Here is a 22,919-nt window from a genome sequence, read left to right on the forward strand (position 1 = left end):
AAGTATCAAGTCCATCTAACATGTAAAAGGGTCTTTGGAGAAAAGAAGTAGGAAGGGTGGGCAAGAATGCTGATGGGGCGAGGCAGCTCCTCACAGCTACTGCAGTGAATTAATGCTTTCACACAGAGAACCCGTGTGTTTGACTCAGCCATGAGCTGTTCTGTGTGGCTACCCAGGGAAATGAGCTGGTAGAGAAGGGAAAGTTAGTGGCGGACATGAAAGAGCTGGCACAGCCTACTGCTACCCCACTTGCACAGGCTTTACAAATATTTCACTTGTACAATTCCAGGACAGTGCAACTACATCCTTACTTGGAATAACTATAGCGTTTGCTACCCAGTGTTCAAGGAAACCCTGCATCAGCTTGCACAAATGATTCTCTCCAACAGAAATGGCAACACAAAATCCAACATGCTGGCTAAACAGTACTGCAAATTACATCCTTGAAGTCAATCCCTGTACAGAATATTCAGGACGGCAGTCAATAAACTTCTAGGGCATCTTTCTCCTGGAGGCACTCAAGTTAGTAAAAGCAAAGACATGTGAGCTGCAGTGCACTTTTAGCATGAATGAGACAGAGAATGAATTAATTTGGAGAAACATCAGCCCTGCTGGAAGCTGACAGATTCCTTAATGCATCAGATTGTGATTGCTTATGGCATGACTGATTTTTTTCCCCGTGTGTTTTTCTTTGTTCCTTATTTATAATGAGGTTCTGCAGTAACTACATTTGGCAGATTTGATATATATACAGGCCTTCCATTAAGTTTTGCTCAATCCCCTTCTCCCACTCTATGCAGCTCTATCTGTCAGGTCTCTCCAGGTATAAATTTATTTTTCAGGTAATACCTGCCATTCAGTCAGTCTCAATGCAGAATTTTTTGGTGTGATTCCACTTACCCAAACAGTTTCATTTTTCCACTGACAACTGTAAATAATAACATGCTTGATTTACTCAAATCTGGTGAAGTCTGCTTCAGTAAACCCTGCAGATCCATGTACTTCAGACTGCCATCTCGTATAACCAGTTTGCTGTTTCCAATGGATACAAATTCTGATCTTTTTGTTCAGGATTACAGCCAATGGACAACTGAAGCCTCAAGTACAAAAATACCACTTTTGCAGAGCCACTGCATCACAACAACCGTAGCACGTAAATTCCCGGGTCCATAAAAGCTATTATCTAGACACTACTTAAGTTGTAGAACACATCAGCTACTTGGTTTGCTCTGTAATACAGTTCTGTAGGAGTTAACCCAGGAAAGACCACCCTGGAAAATGGATTAAACCACTGAAACGTTTCACCTCTCTAAGATGTGTGTCCCCTCTTTTTAAACTAGCTAATCGCATTGACGGGGTAGCCTGGCGTGGCTTGGTACAGCTCTGCACTACTGCAAACTGCTCCATCCTGACTTAAGACACCACACTTCACTGCGGGCAACATCTGCAGCAGCAGATAGGAGAGGCTCTGTTCAGATACACCAGCCCTCCCTGCCTAAACCGTGTAACTGTGAGAGCCCCTGTCTAACAGGGAAAACACAGCCAGGACACTGGACTCTCCCTCTCCTCTCCCATGGGCTGTGCCTCGGGACATATCCATGTGACAAATATTTCTTTTGCTGCCATAAATAAAAGTAAAACTGCAACTTACCTCATCAAATGAGTCATTCCACGGTTTATTATTGCTACTCAAAAAGCAGGCCTAAATTACAAGAGTGAAAGAAATATTATGACTATCTCTGCTTGGGTCCTCAGCCAATTTTTCTTAAATTTAGAGCACAGACCAGTCCACAAAGCACGTATGACTGCTTCTTATGAGCACGGTGCACTGGCAGAAGGAGGAAGGGACAACCTTAGCAGCAGCGATTACAGCTGTGTCTCGGGATCCTGTATCCAGCAACCTGAGCTACGCTGGCTGCTGTACTGCAATCTGTTTTGAACACTACCCCCATCCTGCAGGGAACTGCAATCTGCAGTTTTGGTAATTTTGTCCTAGAGAATCCAGGGGATGAACCTGTCCAAGCCATAAGCATTAGTTTGTGGTCCACAAATCACAAGCACAGTCATGCAGGAGACCCTGTGCAAAAACTGCTGTACCATTACAGCTGTTATACAGCACCACAATGTTAAATGCTCCTGGGAAACAACACGCACTGACGTGATGTAGAATGAAGCCTGAAACTTCCTGCCTACCCACCTTAACTCACCCTACTGTGAATCCATTAAAATGGGGAGAAAGGCAAAAGCTGAGTTTTTTGTTAACCAGAACTGTGCAGTAAAGATGGAAAATCCAGGCAGTTCTACTAATTTTAGAACGTTTCTATTATGGAATTCAGGACTGATTTAAGGGAGTAAAAAAAATGAGTATCTTTCCAACCACCAAATGAAAGAGGTGGATTCAGTCATATCTGGCCAGCTTTCCTTAACACTTTGAACTAAATTGCTTTTATTTGGGTCTTTCAAGATTACACTTGTCCCCTTAAGATTCATCCTTTTTAATACCCGTCCCATCCCTCATTAGGATCAGCAATTTATTTTAAATGAAATGTAAAACCCAAGTTTTAATTAACTGAAGATATTAAGGAGCCTAAGTCACATTTTTACAAGAACAGAGGTGTTAGCTCATATGATAAGGTGAAACTCCAGCTCTGGTCTCTACATTCCTCCTCTCTCCAACCATCTCACCCACTTCAACTGGCTGATTATTTTTCCTAATCTGATACATGCTATTGTTATTCCCTGGTAAACAACTGTTCTACTCATCCCCAATCACAGCTGCATTTCACTGGTGTGGAAAGTGCTTACAAAACGTTTGATGCACCACAGCGCTACTGGGAAGTTCAAACAGACTATCATTGCAAAGAGTCTGGAACTGAAATGGTTTACTACGGTTATACACCATCTAGGCTATGGTGCTTTTGCAAAAGAACAGCTTTTTGCTTCCTGTCTGCTGGTGGACAAACAGCATCTTACTGTGCAGAAGAGGTGAATTACCATATTTTCTGATTTGCAGGAACAGCTCCATAAAGCTACATAAAAGCTTCAGATGGATTTTCTACCTTCCCTCAAGTCCAAAGAACAGATTTTTGGCTTTCTCTCACTCTGTTTTTCCTTCTGTTTTCCACACCTCTGTTTCCTTGCCTGGTGCTCCAAATACTCCACCACCAAATGGCTAGAGAACTAGTAGGAGCAAGAAACTGTTGCTTTAAAGAGGAAATACATGGAATGGGAGAATCCCCTCCAGTGCAGTAACGCATTCAGTTTTATTGGAGGCTCATAATGTGAATTTATGTCTCATCCATTTGAACAGAAAGTTACTGAACTTTAGAAAAGGCAATTATTCACAGACAATAGAAGAGAGGGTCAGGGATCTTTTTAAAAACTAGCACTTTTTTTAGTTTATGAAGCTGGGATAAGGAAACTCAGACATATACTGTCCAAACGCAGCCAACAGCTTTGGGGCCAGAACTGCGCTTTCAGCTTGCTTCAGCAAATGCCATGCTTCCTTTAAAAGTGTCTTCCTGCTCCTCGTAAAACATGGGTTTGGCAACAGAAAAGCTCTCCACTGAAGTTTTACGAGACCTTTTTATTAACGGAATACTAATTCTTTCTGCTGTTATTTAACCAGGCTGTCACTTGGAGGTTAGGATTTCTGTGAAAACCTAAAAGAGGTGTAATTCCCTGGTTTCCAAGGGAGGCTGATTCCTGTGGGCCATGCCGAGACCCCAGCCTTTTACTGCACCTCCATCTGACACGTGCAGATTGGGTTAAGCCACACCGATTACCACTTCCAGCATCCCTCACTACCTTCCTTACTCGTTCTGCTATCACTTGTTACACATGCAAGCGAGCATACACGACACAGAAACAAACAGTATGTATTTATATACTCGTCACTTAAATGCCACAAACTGTCCCTTCCCAGATGGCATGCAACTTCCTATGGATTTGCATCCTCTGCCCCTGTCCCCGTTGCAATCTGTTTCTGTCCCGCACACCAGCCCTTCTCCCAGAGCCACCACCCTCGTGGCAGTGCTGCTGCTTTGTCCCCGTGTGTCATACCCCCTGTACGTGTCCTCGCCATCCCACTGGCAGCTGCCAACCCCAGCATGGCTGGGTTCCTCTCTGCCTGCCCTCTCCGGCCTCGACCCAGCCCGCTGCTTTTAGGAAACTTGCAGATACTTTACTTCTGGGACTTACAGCACACTGTCAAGACTTGAAAATATTGGCTGATTTAAAACAAAAGTGCTCAAGGTATAAAAGGCCCAACTGCACAATCACCATCTCTTTAGGAAAACAAGTTAAAAAAGCAGGAATATAATTAGAACATTTCCATTTGAAGGCAAAAGGAGCAAGTCCCTCCACAGGCTTTAGGCAAAAAAAAACCCCCAAAACAAAACAGAAAACCACCACCAAACCAAACCCACACCAAAAGAAAACAAAATAAGATTTCTGAATAGGTTTGAAAATACAGTAGTAGCTATTAAAATAGCCTTGCACACAAAACTGATAAATAAGCATATTTCAGGGGCTGGATCAGAAAGACTGATGTCCTGCTCATTGGAAATACTCCTTCACTAGCTAGAAACTTTGTTTTGTTACTATAGTTACTCTCACTACAAGTGGCCCTGACTAAGGCACGAGGTATTTGTTATATAAAACCTCGACGCAACTGCAGCCTTACACTTCAGAAAGTACCAGCTCTGCGCTCAGTCCTGCTTGAAAATTCTATTCCAAGCACAAACTCAAAATGCTTTCACGCTGATTAGGGCTTACGCTTGAGCAACGGTTTAATGGCACAGTTTATGTGCTGAAAACATAATCAGCATTGTTCACGATATACACTAAAACTGCGAAGGAACGTAGACGGACTGCACTGAGCAAGTCGAGCAGTGACTTCCTCCCCAGACAATTACACTGTTAGCAGTGACTGTCATGCACAAGAGAAACTGGCAATCCAGTTTAAAAAAATTTGCTGAGAGGCTGTTGAATTTGATGGAAAAAAATGTTTGTAGCCAGTTAGAAGAGCAGCAGGTAGAAAACATATATCCTGCAGTGCTGTGATTTTTTTGTTTTGTTACATTTTTATCAGCTTAATTTGATAAAGTTTAACATCAGTAAGAAAAAAATAAATATCCTCGCTTCCTTGGCCTTTAATGTATTCTGGTTTCACAGAATTTTTTTCTTGTTCTTCTGGGGGATATTTTCAGCCAGACAAACTGCTATTATGCATAATCTTGGAAAAGCAGCTTATGAGATCCCAAGTGAAAACAGGGAGATGACAGGACCTCACTTTTTAAGGTAGTCATCTGATGCTGATACTCCAGTACTGCGTGCCAATCCGATTCAGGCCATCTGCACTGTTCTCTGCTGTATTTTTTCCCCTACTTGGGTAGGGTAAAACAGTGTGGCTTTCCTTCTCTTCAGCTTGAAATCTAGACACTAGGCTTTTTCTTAAAAGGCCAACAGCCCAAAGAGAACCTGCTCACAAGCGGCAACAAGCACTTACAAGTGCTGAGGTCAGAAAAATTAATCTGTACATATGCTTTTCCTGCAGTAAGCATCATGCAGGTTGGGCCCATGCCAATGACTACTACAGCACTGATACAGAGCTATTTAGCTCTGAAATGACAGATGTAGCCATTTATGTTACATAGCTGAAGCTATGAACGCTACAGAAGACTGGAAGGGTGTCTTTCTCTTTCCTTTCCCTTCCTCCCTCAGTGCTGACACCCTGTACTATTCTTAGAGTGCAGAAATCAGTGGTGTTAATTTCAGAGTTCACACATCACAGGAAGCATTTAGAATTTATTCATTCATTTGTGAGAACCGGTATACAGCTTTGTCCTTAACCATAGAGCAACACACTTTTTTTTTTTTTTTTTTTTTTTTTGTCAGCTGTGACATTACTTGCAACCAGTCTTACAGTTTATTACAGCCTCCTAACTGCTGAGGAGCAAATCTGCCCTATCCTGTAAGAAACATGATTTCCTTAAGGTGCTGTTCGGATACAGAATTGCTTCATTGCTTCCTCCCTGTAATAACAGTGCTTGCAGTGACACCTAAAACCATGATCTCTGTTTCTCCCACGTCTTGCAACTAATCCCAGGCTAATGGCCTTGTCTATGTAGGCAACTAATGAGCACCTGCTAGAATACATAATTTGTGAGTGCTGCTTCTAGCTTTTCGTGACACTGCAACTTCACATTGTACCATTGCTTACACTGTGTTAGAGAAAAAAGTTATTATTCAGCTACAATATTGTTCACATCCAGAATTTCCAAATTCAGGGTGTATATTGCAATACCTCTTAAAATAAGACACTGGCTCTAGAGTGGCTAATTAGATGAGATCAGAAGTGGATATTGCCATATCTAAACTACAGTTTTTGTATCGGAAGTTTACAGGAGAAATAAGCAAAGTCTAAATTAATATATGATGCACATCCAATGAAAAAAACATACTGCAAGGATTAGGTATGCTCGGAGCTGGTAAGGCATCTGAAGAAGTTGTCCCACTTTTAAGACCAGTTTAACCTCTAGAACATCAAAAATCTGTAGTAGAATCCTCTACGTGCTTTCCAACATTACTATCACAGCTAGTAAGCTGAATGAAAACCCCTACAGCAGTTTATTTAGATACTGTCCTTCACAATATCATCATAGGGCTTAAATAAACATTTTAGTTAAATAAACTATCATTGCAGAAATTTAACACGTGTTTGTTTCTACATCCCCCCAAAGTTTAACTGAAAGAATAAGTCTTAAGTCAAGCTTGCTTTTGCTCTCTTCATTTCTATATGTATCAGTCAATCTTTTTTAAAACAACAAAGGTTTGATTCAGATGCATTTTGTCTCTGCAATTTTTTTTACAAATTGTAAGAAATGCAATGGAGCTTTTTTCAAAAGCAGTCTTACATATGTGGGACAAAACATCGTTACCAAAAGAAATACACAGTTTGGGGCGACACAGAAAGAAAAGAACGCCAAAGACCACAGGCTTTCTGATGGCAGTTTTCCTGCCCTGCAAGGCCACAGTGCATACCATACACACACACACACACACACACACACACCCAAGGCATCATTATGCTACAGGATCTCTCTTTGTCTTCCCCACAGACACTTTGCACAGGGCAATATCCCTGCTATTCAAACTCTTGACGTTTACAGGTGGCCAGGGAAGCAGCAGGCAATTGCCGATTGCCACTGAGGAAGAAGCAACATAATCCCAGAGTTACTGGTAGAGCAGGCTTCAATCCCTATTATATGTGAAAATCATGGGGCGTGAAGGCTCCACAGAGTGCGTATATATTGAATTTGGTGGGGTTTTTTCTTTTTTAAAGTGGACTTGAAAAATAAAACCTTTTTCCAGTTGGCATTTCCAAACTGACAATGTACTGCCTCTTGATTAAGATGGGACATAGTTTATACCCCTGGCAACAGAGAAAACTCCAAGCATTTCCATCTGCTTTAACACTAAAGCAATAAACAAGAAAATGTAGCATCCAGTTTACTTTCAGAAGAATGTTTTTGATTGAAAGATAAATTAGTATATATATCCTGACTCCTACATGCAATTGCATAAGAAAAAGCATAAATTCACACAAGCACTTTGGATGCAAAAAACCCCTCCAAATAATAAACTCCCAATACTACCATGCACAGCTTTGAACAAGTCTTTCTATAGAAGAGTGCTATAGCAGGAGCTCAGAAAGGCAGAGGAAACCTCTGCATTCTCCTGCTCAGGAGCCACTCCTTCTGCAGGTGTAGAAAGAGCACAGATTAAAGCAATCCCAGGTAGATTAAAAAATCTCCCAAGGGTACGATTAGCACATCTGGCTGGCAGTGGCATGGACTAAGCCTTGGGGACTGCTCTGTGCATTACCACATGCTTGGTTTGTGCAGACCAGGAAAATCTCTGACCCTTTTGCTCTCAAGAGTCCCTGTCTGCTACCTAGTGCTAGTTACCAGCAATGCTTTGCTCACCTTGCTGGCAGTTGGTGCAGCTTGATAAATTCAGGCCAGTCGATGCCTAGCTCAAGGCAGCCCATGGGGTCCACAAGGCTCACGAGTGTGAGTGAAACAGCTGGGCAATTCGCCCACACCGATCCATGTCTCTATGGAGACTCTTGTCAGCAGCAGCCCAGGGAGCTGGGCTGAAGCCGGCCCAGACACGTCCCTGTGTGGAGCAGCCCTGGCAGGGCGGACATACCCTTTGCCACCTGTGATCCCTCATATGCATCAGCTTTTATTGCTCCCCATGGAGACTGTCTAGCAGCCACGTCTATCGGTTCTGCATCCTTATTTGTCAGGGAGTGCCACCCCTCCTGGGGGGGCTGTGGCAGCTGGCAGGAGCACCTGGGGTGGGCAGATGCCCCCCCCCATTCCTCAAGTGCCATTTTTGCTATGCAGCATCACAGCAGCCTCTCCAAGCACTTGTGCTGCAGTGGTCTGGAGAAGACTTTAAAGATGATCCTTGCACCTGTATTGGATCCCTTTGCTTCATATTGAGTTATGTCATTCCTCCTTTACTATACTGCACACAAACATTACTGAAATTTATTAAGCTAAGTGAAAGGTTTTTTTCCTTTTCTCCTCCAACACAGCAAATGCCTAATTTTTGAAGAATCAGACAAAATGACTCGTTGCTGAAACTCTAGGGCAGGAGGCACAGCTTCCTCTTCACTCAGTAGCACAGCTTCCTGCAGCCCCCTTGCCCACTGCCATCTCTCCTGTTCATTACACGGACTGCAGTGACATGCTACATTCTCAGCTGGGTTTAGAGCCTCATTGCATTACATACTCTACCAACAACAGAAAGACACTGACCCTGTCCTGCAAAAACACAAGAAAAACAGCAGAAAAATCTTAAGTCATTGCAAGTGTTCAGATGGTAGATGCAAAGGGCCAGCAGATTCCAAGGGGGGTGGGGGAAGATGCCCAGAAGTCTTTTCACTATGAATTTCAGTGCAACTGCTTTTACTGGTATGATGTTCAGTTGAGGTGCCAGTTATCAGGCTCCTGCCACTTCTCCACATGACAGAGGCACATGCAGTAGAGGTCAATGCATTAATTTCCTAACCTGCTGGAACTCCAGAAGTTCACATTTCCAGTCACAGCATTCAGAAACACAATACTACATCATCCTTACGTAATTCTGGGTTGAATTTTCTATTGGTGTACGTAGGAAGAACTCTGCTAATGACTGCACCACTTGAGCAGACCATTTAGCTCTCCATCCTCATGCTCACCCTTCCTCCTAAAACAGTCTTAAAACAAGCTTACTGCTGAACTATATACGTAACAGAAATCTTCAAGCCAAGGTAAAAATTAATAAAGGAAAGAGTAAAATAATTCATATTATCTGTTTTGTGTTGTAAAAATGTTATCAAGAAATATGTCCGGATATTCTTAAAGACATGTTAAGGCAGAACATCTACATTACCGTCTCTCTCTATTATATTACCTCCATTCATCATTCTCTTGCCTTTACTAACAGAAACTAAAATATTAAATAACTTGAATACTAACTAATATCAAATAGTATGACTATGCCCACTTACATGGTTCTGCAGACAGTAATGACAACAGAAAATGGAGATGAAAAAAGCCAACCTTTTCATTGAGTGATCAGAGCATTATATGCATCTGAGAGACAATATGGCTTGACCACACTGCAAACTTCTTGGAAAGTCATTTGCTGCAGGAATCTACAGGACAACCTGCCAAATCTGAGCTTGAAGTCTCAAACACAAATTTACTGATGTTCCCTTATGAAACTTCCTGCTTTTCCACAAACAAATTGCCCTGAAGCACAGAACTTGTGGGTGGTAACTATCTCATTTCAAACAGGATACGCTATTCGTGCATTTTGGAATTTATTAAATTTCTGAAACAAAGCCTATGCATTTGCAGAACTTGTGTTACCTCTCCAATGCCAAACCCAGCACCTAGAAGCACTGCTGCTCATTATAAAGGTCTTGAACGGAGGCAGCAGCCATTTACTCAGGTGGTAGAAAAAAAGTTGTTATGAAATGAAATTGATTTTTCATTCAGAGAAAGACTCAAAACACTGCCGCTAAAATTGGCAAATCACTGTTCCTTCTTTTCATACCACCCTAAGAAAATAAGTCTGCAGCAGGTTTCCTCTCTAAGCTCTGTTTAAGTCATTTTATTCATATCCTGAACCCTGTGCTATGAGGGAATGAAGTTCTCCCCAGGTACCACTGAATCCATCCATATAATTTTAAGATGAATTGATACGTACACTAACACAAATCCACTTCTGGCACAAACAGACGTGAACCAGCTAGGGGGGATATTTCTTCCCACTGCATTAAGATGGTGGGTAGAAGGCTATTATGATCATCTGCTGAATTTCTGCCTTAGATCAGACTGTCATCCTTCAAAAGGGATGCATGTATCTCTTTGAACCTGCCAAAACGGGAATCTGATCTTGGATACCATAAATTCTGTTTCCTCATCAGACAGGGCAAAAAAAGGAAGGAAAAGAAGAAGAAAAGAAAAAAAAAAAAAAAAAAGAGCTAAGAGTAGAAATAAATCCAAATCAGGAAAAAAACCCTTAGATTTCTATTTCTAAATTTTATTAGCTTTAAGTAGCTCTGTTACCATTAATAAGAGTCAGGAGACTAGCTTAAAGCTTTCCCTTCATCTATTTGGCATACAAATACTCAATATCATTACCAGTTCCACAGAGTACAGTCCTGATTATTGCAATGTATCACCAAGGTTTTTTTAGGTTAATTTTATAAAAACAACAAGGGATCCTAGCATGCCAACAAAAGCAAAAATTCACGGTTACTATAGTAAAAAACCCAGCTCAACCCTTCTAACTCCACATAATACATCTCTTGTTTAAGTGAATCACAAAAGCCTAATGTTTTGTATTCCTGTAGTACCCAAGTACATACTTCAATTTTTTATTACTTCATATTATTTTGTCTGCGGCATCAATACAGAGACAAAAATCTGTGGGTCACTCACCACCCAGGGTGTGACCACACCACCACAAGAAGTCAACTTGCAAAAGCTCCACCCTTAAGAGTTTTGAATATCCTGTTTATGAAAGTCGTCTAGCATGATCAAATGCTACAGCCAAAATATTAATGTATCCCTGCTTTAGATCCTCAGATCTTGCTCCCTTGAGGAACTCAAACAGAACAATATTCTAAGAATATTAACAAGCTGTCTTATCACCACGTCTGCTCACAAGATGTACCAGACTTCCCTTGCCCCTTGCCTAGTGATGAACTGGAATCATATCAGCAGGCTGATGGGATTCTCTAAAGCCATACTTCTACAGCTAAGTGAGGTTGCCACCCCTTTTGTGAGAGAAGTGGTAAATACCATTCTACAGCATACACAATCGTATTACCTGGGGGTGAGGTAAGGTGAGGGGGGGGGGGGGGGGGATACAACCATCTTGACAAAAACTGTAGTGCAGACTAGGCATTAGACAAAGGTTTGCAAACCATCAGCTGAGATGCAATTGACTCCTTATTCCCCATAAAGATTATAGGCAAGACAACAGTTCTACTTCATGGCTGTCAACAATATTGCAGTATTCCACTAGTGCCCATAAAGATATCGCTCAAAGGAGGCATGAGTTATTTACTTTCAACATACAAGAAACTGCCTGACAAGTAATAGAAAAAGAATTCAAGCTGGAAATGCCAGTTTAATCATGCATCTTGAGATCCTGATTTTACACCGCTTTTTTTGTAGCAAGTGGAAGCACCTGTTAAATGACATTGCTTATATTCCACAAACTCTCCCTCAGTAAGTCTGCACCAGACTATGATAAATAAATCTTACCGTATGATTACTTCACATATCCTTAATGAAATTAACGTAGTAGTGATGAAGTCGAGGACATCTGCTGTCAGTAAACCACTTCTAATCCTTCGTATTTTGAGGGCTGGCTGTAGCCAAAAACCCCCTTTCTGTTATAACACCACCAAGACAACATACACAATTCCCCATGCAAAATTTACTTCCTTTTTTATTCATCTTCCCCAAGGTATACTTTTAATATTTCTTGGCCTTCTGAGCTTTGTTGCACTGTATCTACAGTAGTTACTTTTGTGACAGCAAAAGCATCTGCGTTTGACAGCTACATGGCTCTGAAACACCAACCCACCTGCTCGTTTTTGAGTTTTTATGTGTAGAATTGCAAAGCTTCTCAGAAGTTTTCTGTTATTTCTTTCTAAAACTAGTTTTGAGGCTTTGAAAGCAACAGAATAGTGACTTATAGTCTAGGAAGAGAAGGAATATTAGCAGTTATTTATTTAAGAGTTACAATTCCTGTGCCACATGCAGAACTGCTACAGATATAAAGATGTAATCATTTAACAAAACATTCACCATCACACTGGGCAGCAATTAGAAGTTGTGGTTGGTTATGCCAGAAGAATGTATTGTTCTAACTTAACAGGGAGCCATCCAGGAGACAAAAACAAGCCGACAAACAACAGAACAGGTTTTGATAAGCAGTCTGGGAGCAATTATAAAGCAATAAAGTATCCATAAAATTGATAACCTATTTTCAACCTCAGGCTAGGTACAGACCTCATTTTTCTCCAATGATGGGAGCTAACCAATTAGAGCTAAAAGATGACCAGAGTGCAAAACAGTCTCTGGAAGAGTGGATGAGTCGGGAGGACAAAGTCAATTTTACACAAGTGAAACAGGAAGGAGGAAATACTACCAGCTGAAGGTAAAGGACCACGTTACCTCCTTACACAGGCTCTGTGGTGGGTTCTGCAGGCTGCCAGACCTATGGGACTTCTGCATGGAACATTGTGAGGTGTGAAAGTAGACTTTGAAAAGGGATATTCTTCCTTTCTAAATAAAAAATTGCATTATTTTAAGAAGATCACCTGGAGGGCAAGAAGGGTGCTCACTAATATGATTTCTTCCAGGTAAAAGATCTATCCTTGAGACAAACCTGGGGAGGTAATCACAGCCAGTCCCAGGCAGAACGCTGCCCAAAAGGCTGGCCTTTGAGTTGGAAAAAAACTGAAGGAATCCATCTTAAGAAAGGCTTATGATCAGCATCACTGACCTGGTGGGGACATACATGATGCTATCAGGAGTCCTCTCTCCTAAATGTGCTGGAGATGGTGCTTTGAAATATATACTAAAACCAACTATTGATACTGCACTCATTAACTTCTTTTAAAAGCATACCAACATTGACAGGATGTAAACCCAAGTTTTACCCTGGGCAGTCTGCCTCCACAGGAGCCAGTGATTTTTCAGGTGGTACCTCCCATGTAAAGGTTGCTATTATTTCTATCTTTTATAGTCATGACAAACAGAGTACTTCTTCTGGTTCACTCCATCTTGCAATAATATGTCTAAACCAGGTAGCTCTCATTCTTCCTCTACCCAGTCTTCCTCTGTCATTCTAGACACATTTGGGTCAGTATTATGGGGCTCATGCCATGAATATACTGTATATTTTTTTTCAGTTGCCTCAGCCACTAACAAGTACATGACAACCTGAACAATTACTTCCTTAAAATACATAATGAAAGAATTTAACGGGGAAATAAAAAAACAGGAACAAGCTCATCTTACATACAGTCAGAGACCAACCAAACAGTATGGAATGTCTGTAGTTTGGGCCAGCTAAGACCTTGATTTTTAATGTATTATTCTTTTGTTTAGGATATACATCCAGGTAATGCTTATGGCTTTTGCCATCTACAGAGCCCTAAGGTCCCTTAACGCAGCTTTCATCATCTTTTCTTGATACGTGCCATCAAACTACACTTCCAAAAAGGGTTGTCATTAGGAAGGGAGCCCCCAGGCACACATTACACAGTCGCCTGGTTCATATCAATGTGAAATGGGAAAAATAATCAACCGCTTTTAAATACAGCTTTAAAATCGTGCAGTTGAACTTGCCTACATAGGCACATGAAGTATCCTGTTGTCATTCCATGCAGTAGTAAAATTTACTACACTTTTTTTGTAAGGCAATAGCAACTTGACATATATGACGTCATCAGGTCTTTCTCTCTTAAAAGAGATTTTACAAAGCCGTAAAGCCCTCCTAGTATAACCTTTACTTTGGTCCTCTAGAAATTCTGGAACAGTTTCAGAATTGGTACAAACTATAGATGTATTCTGTTACTCTTCTTCCTTTCCCCCCTCATTGGATTCCTGTTCTTCCTTTTTCTTCAGAAATGCTTTTTTAAAGAATATTTTTTTTCTGTCTTGCAACTCTGATACTCTTTCTCCATTCCCTCACTCATGAGTTATTTGCCGACTGGTTTAGAGAAAGACCCACACAGGCGAGGCATAGCAGCAGAGGCAAGAAGCCAGCCCCTACTCCTGAATCTGTGTGTACCTTTGCATGAGTCTCACCGCCAACTGTGTTACATACCACAGTGCGTGCAGGGAGCAAAGACGTGTTCTTCCAGGGGCACATGCCCTAGCAAGTCTGTGTCTAGGAGTAAGCATGAACCTGTGGCTTTCACTACCAATATTAATCGCTTCTATCACAGATGACTTATTCTGCTATGCCTTGCAATGCCTTTCCACACATGAAAATTGGCACTAGAAGCTCCTATGCTAGAAGCATGGGAGATAATATTCTTTCCTGCTTTGGAGAAATCAAACTACCAGGCCGCACAAAGGAACCCAGCCAGCAGCCCTCCAAGATATTTTGTGCACCATGTTTTCTTTGTCTTTTCCTGAAACATAAATTATCAGTAGGTGCTGGAGGAAAAATCCAGGACCAGCTGGTCAATCTGACATGGAAAATACTGCATCCCTCACATAAACAACCAATTTCTTCTTCCTCTTCCACCTCCATCTTATCTGTCTTTGAGTGTTTGCAGTTCTCAAGGAACGTCTGACCTTTGACTGTATGATGTGACCTTTTGACTGTATGACATGAGGGGTTTTTACTATGCTTATTACTTGCAAAACACAATTTAGCAGCCACTGGAGTATTTCCTGTTTCAGTCATACCCATGTTCACACTTTGAAGAGATGCTGTCATCATTTTAAGAGCTCTTCCATTACCAATTTTCACTTCGTTCTCAAAGATGCGCTCTGACAGTCTTAGCTCCTCACATGCACAATTTAACTAACCTCAAAAATACATAGAGCAGAGCTATTTTAAATGGTAACATTCAGCTTACAACGAAAAGCATTATATGCTGATACAGCACCATAGTTCTAAAAGATCCTAAAGTATTCAAGCTCACTTTTGGATAACCTCTATCTCACTTGTGACCTTCCTTTGCTCTGGTTTAGACAACATCCCACTCAGCTGCTGGACTACACCTGTGGAGGCCACTCCCCCTCTGCAATGAGAAAGCAGGCTGCCTAAAGACAATGCTGCAAGGGTTTGAAACATCAATTAAATACAGGCAATTCTGAATGCAAGTTGGTCTTCCAGCAATGCAACAGGTTTTTCTGTAGTTTGGCTGAGAAACCCAGCTAGTATGCCATCACTAGAAAGTATTACAGTAGCTTTAATTTTTGCACAGAACAGACAAATTCATTGGTTTGAAAGGTCATTAGAGTAAATTGCAATGAATTCAATTTGTATCCCTCAGATGGATGAACGTATGCAAGTCAAACACAGAACAGTGGAAACCTCTGGCTCCAAAAAGTCTGCTGATTCAAACCTGCTCTTTAGGCAGCCAAACCATCCTTTCAGCTATGCATTATTACAGCTCGTGATTTTCATCTGATCTTCTTCCGCAGCTATGCTATTGCAGCAAATTGTGTCATACGTGAGCATCAAAAGAATGGTCAATACATGAAGAATTTGTTTGTGTTTAACCAGGAAGTTCAGCAAATACAAAATTATTTGTGATACAGACAGACATCATCACAGATGTCTCACACTCATTTCTGCACGTGTAAAGTGACATACGAAGAAAGTACAGGGCGATATATGGGAGAAAACACCATCAGCACAATACTGGAAAAGCAAACAAGCATAAGAACTAGTTTTAAAAACGGAAAGACCATGAAGATAGAAAATCAAAAGAATACCCCAAGCCTCATGTTTTAGCTTCACAGTACACCCAGAAGGAGAGTGACACACCAGAAGCACACCTGATTTAACAGGCTCCTTGTGCATAACTGAGAACAACAGAGCTAGTGAGCAGATCATCCCTGACTAGATGTATTGCATCATGCAGTAAGTCTTACCTAAAGCTTTCTGGGTATTCAACAACAGCCATGTTGATAACATCCAGTGCATGCTGATAGTGCTTCTGAGCTGAAAAGAGGAGGGCCAGCAGATGAAGTGAATTCATATCATCTTTGCACAGCTGCAGTGCTTCTTGAAGATGTTCTATAGCATCAGAAATCTGGAAGGATATGGGATAGAAATAAAAAGAGAATACATTTCTCCTTCAGTTCTATGTTATATGCCAAAGGTAAGAACAAATACTGTCATTAGAAATCCAGAAGTTCTACTTAGGCATCTATGAGGAAGGCTTCTACTATCTGAACAGTCTGCCAAAATTAACAGACTGCATTGCTTGGGAAAAAAAAAAAAAAAAATCAAACCACACATTCTAGAGAAAGGAGTCTGCAGCATTACTAAATCACTGCTTATAAGCAGGAGCAGCAGTTGATCCAATCAACCCCCTCTTACTTTGGCATGGTGCTTCTATGCTGTAAACAGATCCATTATATAGGCCCAATTCTCAGCTCCATTGTCTAGGATGGGTGGCTAGCTCTTCACTGAGGGGAGAGCATTACACATCTCTGCTGCATTTTGTCTCTTGTGATGGCTGTGCAGGACCTTTCACGATGTGGATCAAGAACACATAAATTAAGTTTGAATGTTCAAGGGTAAGAGAGTCAAGATTCAAAACGCTGTCAGAAAAAGAAATAACTTTGCAAGCAGTGATATAAAGAGCAGACCTGACACTCACAGCAGCAGAATGTCATGAGAATCAAGCCTCACTTGGCAGAAAACTTAACATCTATAATGAATGTGAGTATATCACATGCTCTTTGTAATCCCATACCCTATTTTAGGCTATCTGTTCAAAAGGGAACTTCTTAGTATGTTTTCTTTCCTTTGGCTACTGCTAAGTTTTATATGGAGGATTTTCTTTAAGATTCTCTAATGTCTGAAATTACTACTTGATTTTTACTTAATTGGTTAAATTATTCCAGATCTGCGTTTGGCCCTGGAAGCCTGCAGATAAAAAAAAAAAAAGTATACATTTCCCTTCCTCATGGATACTTGCCTTGTCCTTCCCTTAAGGGCTGGAGAATGTAGTTCCTCCTTTGCTATTGTGAGAACTTCCCACCTAGCAAAGCTCTGCAGACATTCCCCTGCCTTGGCATACCACTAGTGTCAAATTCCCACCGCCTCCACAGATCACTCAGGTAGCACATAACTAAGGAAAGCAACAGTTACACTGCCTGCAGTTAAAACACAGATTGCTGATTATCTAGATCTCAGGTATACTTCTGGAAGCGTGGTACATATTTTGCTCATGGAACGACTTCATCCTAATGTCCAAGTGACATTTTACTCTTGCTGTGAATCTGCAAGCCAAAGTACTTAACTACTCTATTACTGGTGATTCCATGCAAGTCTGGAGATCAGTGTGACTGCTCCACAGACATAACCCCAAACTGGCATCTGGCCCACAGTTTCAAAACCGCTGAATGTCCTGGCTTAGGTTCAGATTGGGATATATGACTGAGTGCTCAGCTTTAATGAATTACTGCTTGTCAGTGGAGCTACTTTAACCACGTGTGTTATTATAGCCTACTGCAAAGGTAAACACATTGGCTTAAATCACCGGTGCTCCCTCAGCAGCTTACTAGGACAGATTTTCTCACAATGTAAAAACACCAGTGATGACAAGACAACTTGGAATCAGACCATGCACAAGACTGTGATGGGCCCAGATCTGCCCATCCATGAAGTTCTTCAGGAGGTATATAAATCTGACTTGCTACAATGAAGCTGCTATCCAGACTCTTCTTGCTTATTTTTTCTATTTCTCTGTCTCAGACCTGCACAAGTAGTCATAAATAAATTCTAGATTTTGGGGGAAATAAGTTCATTAGAAGAAAAAGAAAACTTGCAAACAAAACAGCTGGAGGAGGCTTTGAGCAACCTGTTCCAGCTGACCCTGCTTTGAACAGGGATTGAACTGGGTGATCTCCAGAGGTCCCCTCCGAACCCAACTATTCTATGACTCTACTCAAAGATTTGGGAAGGTGATCCTAATTTGCTACTATGAATCAGACAAAGAATAATACTTGCAACTAGCATCTTTACCGAGGGATTTGAAACTGTAAGGATACTTGACCTTACTTGCATATTAACGTGCAAACTAAGTCACTGAGACTTTGCTTTATGCGTGCACATGCCAAACGATCACACAACTGCAAGTTCATACCCCTACCAGAGGCCAGGTATCAAAGAAGCTCTTGGAGTGTTGTAACATACACAAAACAGAGCAGCACAAAAGCCAGTCGTGGTCACTCCTGCAAACCTGTGCCTGCTGAACACGTAGTGACATACTGTTGAAACAGACATAATCTAAAATAATTCTCCCCTGTTCTGTAGCATAGGGTTTGCAATAGTTACATCTCATTTCAGTGCTTCCTTCTAGTACCATCAGAGTCACAGGCAATGGCTGTTTCTGAAAGTTAATCGTGCTTCCCTAACACCTGATTGTTTACCTTGAGCCCAAAAAGGTTCTTCAGTGCTGTAACACCATTAGTACCCTGCACAGTACTGCTGCATAATTAGAAAGATGGACAAAACACAGATGAGAAAAAACCCCCAGCTTTGATAATATGAATAGACTCTATTCCTTTATGGGAATCATTACACAAAACAACCACCTGCAATAGACCAGATGCAATGAAATACAAACTACATTTCTAGAACAATAAAAGCAAGATATTTGGCAGCAGTCAACACAAACTTCTTTTGAAAAGCAGAGATCAACCTACTGACAGATGCCACAACTTATTTATTTAAGTAACTATGTAATTTGAGAAAGATGGAAGCTGGCAGCCCAGGTGGCACCCTGAAACTTCAAGGGTGTATCAGAGGTAGGCTGCCAGTTTAAATTCCCTACAAGTGCTGCACTTTTAAATAATCCTATTTCAGCTGGACTGCAAGTCCAAGTGGGACCCGCAATTAGAAGATGCTACCCTTCTCCGATTCATCTTTCTGTTAAAAAATATACCACATGCGTTCTGCATGGCATACAGGTATATTCAGATCCCACTGATTACGAAGTGAAGATACTGCAGCAAGCCAGAAATAGCATCTTACAGCACTACCAAAATAATGCCACATTATGGATTGTTTAGGCTGCCTCATATATAGCACGACTGATTTCAATAATGCTATACGTTTCCTTAAAAACAATGCTGGGATGTTATAACTGTAGGTATAAAAAGGAAACCAGTATGAACATTAAAAATAGTTCCCAACAGTAGAATGCACTTGCATATTTAGATTGGTAAATGAAACAGGATCTTCTAAGAGGATTTTCTGGCCTTGTAATTTCACATCAGTTGTGAGTTAGCTAATTAATCATTAAAACTACCCTCTCCATCTCTTCCTATAGCACAGGGATTATAGAAAGGAGAACGCTTTATGGACAGGCAACCAAAAACAGAGTTGCTACAGACCACCAGAACTTGAGGAAAGCAGGAGCAGACGTATCTGTGAGTTACTACTTAATTCTTGCTACAAACTGGTTTTGATCACCAGAAAAATCTAGGCCAGGACCTAGACAGAAAAGCAGCATGTTGCTGTTCAGCAGAGGCGGCACTAGCCGCTCTGGGAGAAACAGAGACCAGAACTACCCACATTCAGCATTTATCTCGCTGAAAGACGTGCCTCTCAATACCTACTAAAACCAAGCTCCCCTGCTGGGGCAAAGACAAGACAGCAGTCTCTCCTTCTTGAAACCAGAGTAAACACTGTGGAGAAAACAGCTGAAATACGTTCTCTGGTGTCTTAACCAACATCTATCTTATTTTTACATCCAGACATTCTGGAAGGTGATAGGTGTTTTTTGGATATTGCCACTTGAAACTTCAGGTTTGTTGGCAGCCCACAGATGAAACTGGTAACTGAGACCTCTAATTCTCAGCTGCTGGCCCCTGGCTGTCTTTCCCTTCCTGTTTTCATGCAAAGAAAGGTCAAATCAAATCAAGTATTAAAATGGTATGAAACCCCCATATGTTGTTTTTATGTTTCTGATACTGATTTACATGGCATTCAAGGTCAAAAACAACACCACCACCCAAAACGAGAAGGGAACCTGCACTTAAAATTAAAAAGAGTGCTGACTCTCTAGAGTCATTTCCATAGAAACTGGCCTGCTAAAAAAAAAGGCAAGGCATTAAAATCAGTGAGCTTTAAAATATTCATTCTACCTTGTTTTTGCTGATCCAAATGCTGTTGCCACAGAAACAAGAGAAGCAGCCGAACCAGCCGCAGGGAGTGGGGAGTTACAGGTCTCCTCTGTGGATCGGCTTGGCTCGGCCAGCTGCCAGCCAGGCGCTGCAGGTGGAGATCACCACCACAGCAAACACTGACCTTGGCCTTGTGGCACTTCAGCTTTGGGGAAAAACCAGATTGAGACCCTCCTTATAAAAGAGGATATTATCCTTTGTATTTTGCTGAAAAACCTACCCGAAAACACTGCAGGGCTGACCTAGACCCTCCAAGAGTCACTGGAGTCCTCCCAGCAACCCCAGCAGTCTTCAAAACACAGAGCTGCGCACACAGAAACACAAGCACAAAGCACGTAATCATCTTTCATTTTGGTTGCCAGTGGTTTTCAACTGCCAGCTCTGTGAAAACCCTTTATAACTACCCCTCTTCTTGTCACATCCTCATCGCATGTCAGAAGGAAGCTTACACTTTTCCGTTTCCCCTTTCCCTTGCCCAGTGCTCACAGAGACAAGTGCTATTGGAAGTATTTTACAGAGTCTTCCAAGAAAGATGAATTGCCCCAACTTTGCTTGGCACTCTACTGGTCAGCTGCCTCTCTTGCTTTGTTCAATGAAAATGCTCTATGCAAGCTGATACCTAGATTTTTCAGCGTTGGGTAAGGTTACCTAATTTATTGCCCTTGCCTATGGAAACAAAAAGACCTATTTATTGAGAATAACATTCAGGTATTATATTATAACCTACTGTGCAGGAATGGCCTGATTTGTTGGTATTGTAGCATCACCTGATGAAAGCCTAACTGTGATGTTCAATAGTTAATGCAATCTACCAAAAAAAAGGTATCATTTATCTTTCAGTTAATTAGAAGGAGAGTATCTTAGATACTTTAAATAATTAAGGATATTAAAAATGCATTACCAAATGTTTATCAGTAAGTAAACTGGCAAAAGAAGAGTAGGACATTTTATAGCAGTCTAAAAATAAAGATGTCTCAGGTATCTCCCCTCTCTCCAAGCATACGTTAAAAGATTAATATCTCACTAGATGGAGAAGAGCAGAAGCAGCATCGCAGGAGTCAGGCTGACACTGCATAACACACTTAGATCACACACCTATGGTAGCAGGGGCAACTGGCAGAACATCAAGGATGAAAATACACAGGTGAGGTAGACAAAAGAGAGAGTGAACATGAGGACAAGAGACTGAATGGAAAGAACAGGAGGGAAGGGAAATGATGAAATGAGATATACGAAACAACACTGTAAAGGCAGGCTACAACTAGAGAAAAAGAAAGGGTAATGAGTTAAAATACAGCAGACCAATAATAGTGAAAACAGCAAAGAACCAATTACAACAAAAATCTTGATTTTTAAGGATAGCAGCTGAAAAGCTGTAATGCTTTTACTCGTGGAAAGAAGCAGAAGAGGCAGCAGATCAGACAACCCCCCTAAGAGGCAAAAGCTGTAAGAGAAAGGAGGGTAGCTGGATATTTTTTAATGAAAGACCCTGAGCAAACTGCATCATAAAGCAGCCAGTAGGCAGATGAGAAAGTTAAATAAGCCATTTTAATTACTCTTTCTTATTGCAGGCTCCCTTACAACACACTGCTCTCATTATGAAAGGGTTACAAAAGTGGCATTATCAAGAGTGTGCTCTCTTGGAACAATTAGTTTAACCTAATGAACACACAGCTCCCCTAATTAGCTCAGGAAAGTAAGAAAGATCCAACTGTTTGACTCTGTAGTGTAGACTAAGGAGAGAAAACTGCTGCAAGCAGGAAGCCTGCCAAAGGAGGAAACTATGATGATGAAATTTCAAATCGAGTTAGAGAAGCATTTAAAAAATAGGGGCTGCTACAATAAAGACTTTGGCTTTTAAACAGAAGGGACAGAGAAATAAAACACATCCCAATTATAAACAGAAGGGACAGAAAAATAAAACATGACCCAAATGTTTTTTCTGAAAGGCAGTGCAGCGTATTTTCTGATCAGCTTAATTTTTATGAGTTAACACCTGCAGCAGCATTCAAATGCCAACTAATCCCACTCGCTGCAGAACTCCAGCACCCGTCAAAGCCTAACGCTGAACGTACCCAAGTATGGAATAAACCAATCCCCAGCGCAGACAGCATGCGATCTGGTGTGATACAGAACTGGGCAATAATGAGAGAGCTTTTGGAGTGGCCTGCAGCACGGTGCAGCATGATATCCAGGAAACACACCCCACTCGCCCCACACGGACAAAGTTGCTCCAAGTGGGAACAGCACTGCTCAGGATTTAGAGCTGAATGCATGCCCTAGTGAAGGTCATTCCATGCACTACAGAATAATTATTTAATAATAATGGAAAAAAGCCTTACACAAACATATTCTGATTGCTTGCTATAGATTACAATGCAGGAAGGAAGGGATCCTTAGCAAGTCTGGGTCTTGTTCAATTGGACTGTCCTTCTCCCACCCTCTCAC

General features: G+C 41.3%; 1 protein-coding gene across 5 annotated transcripts in view; it reads right to left on the minus strand.

The window, feature by feature from the left end:
• TTC7A (tetratricopeptide repeat domain 7A) overlaps positions 1-22,919 on the minus strand; it is a 172,420-nt gene that overhangs the window by 76,281 nt on the left and 73,220 nt on the right. For all 5 annotated transcript variants that reach the window (XM_055725417.1, XM_055725416.1, XM_055725415.1 and 2 more), the window contains one exon: positions 16,203-16,363. In XM_055725417.1, coding sequence (XP_055581392.1) covers positions 16,203-16,363 — 161 coding nt within the window. The remainder of the gene's footprint in view (positions 1-16,202; positions 16,364-22,919) is intronic.

The sequence above is a fragment of the Falco cherrug genome, chromosome 13, assembly GCF_023634085.1.
Source record: "Falco cherrug isolate bFalChe1 chromosome 13, bFalChe1.pri, whole genome shotgun sequence".
Taxonomy (NCBI): Eukaryota; Metazoa; Chordata; class Aves; order Falconiformes; family Falconidae; genus Falco; species Falco cherrug.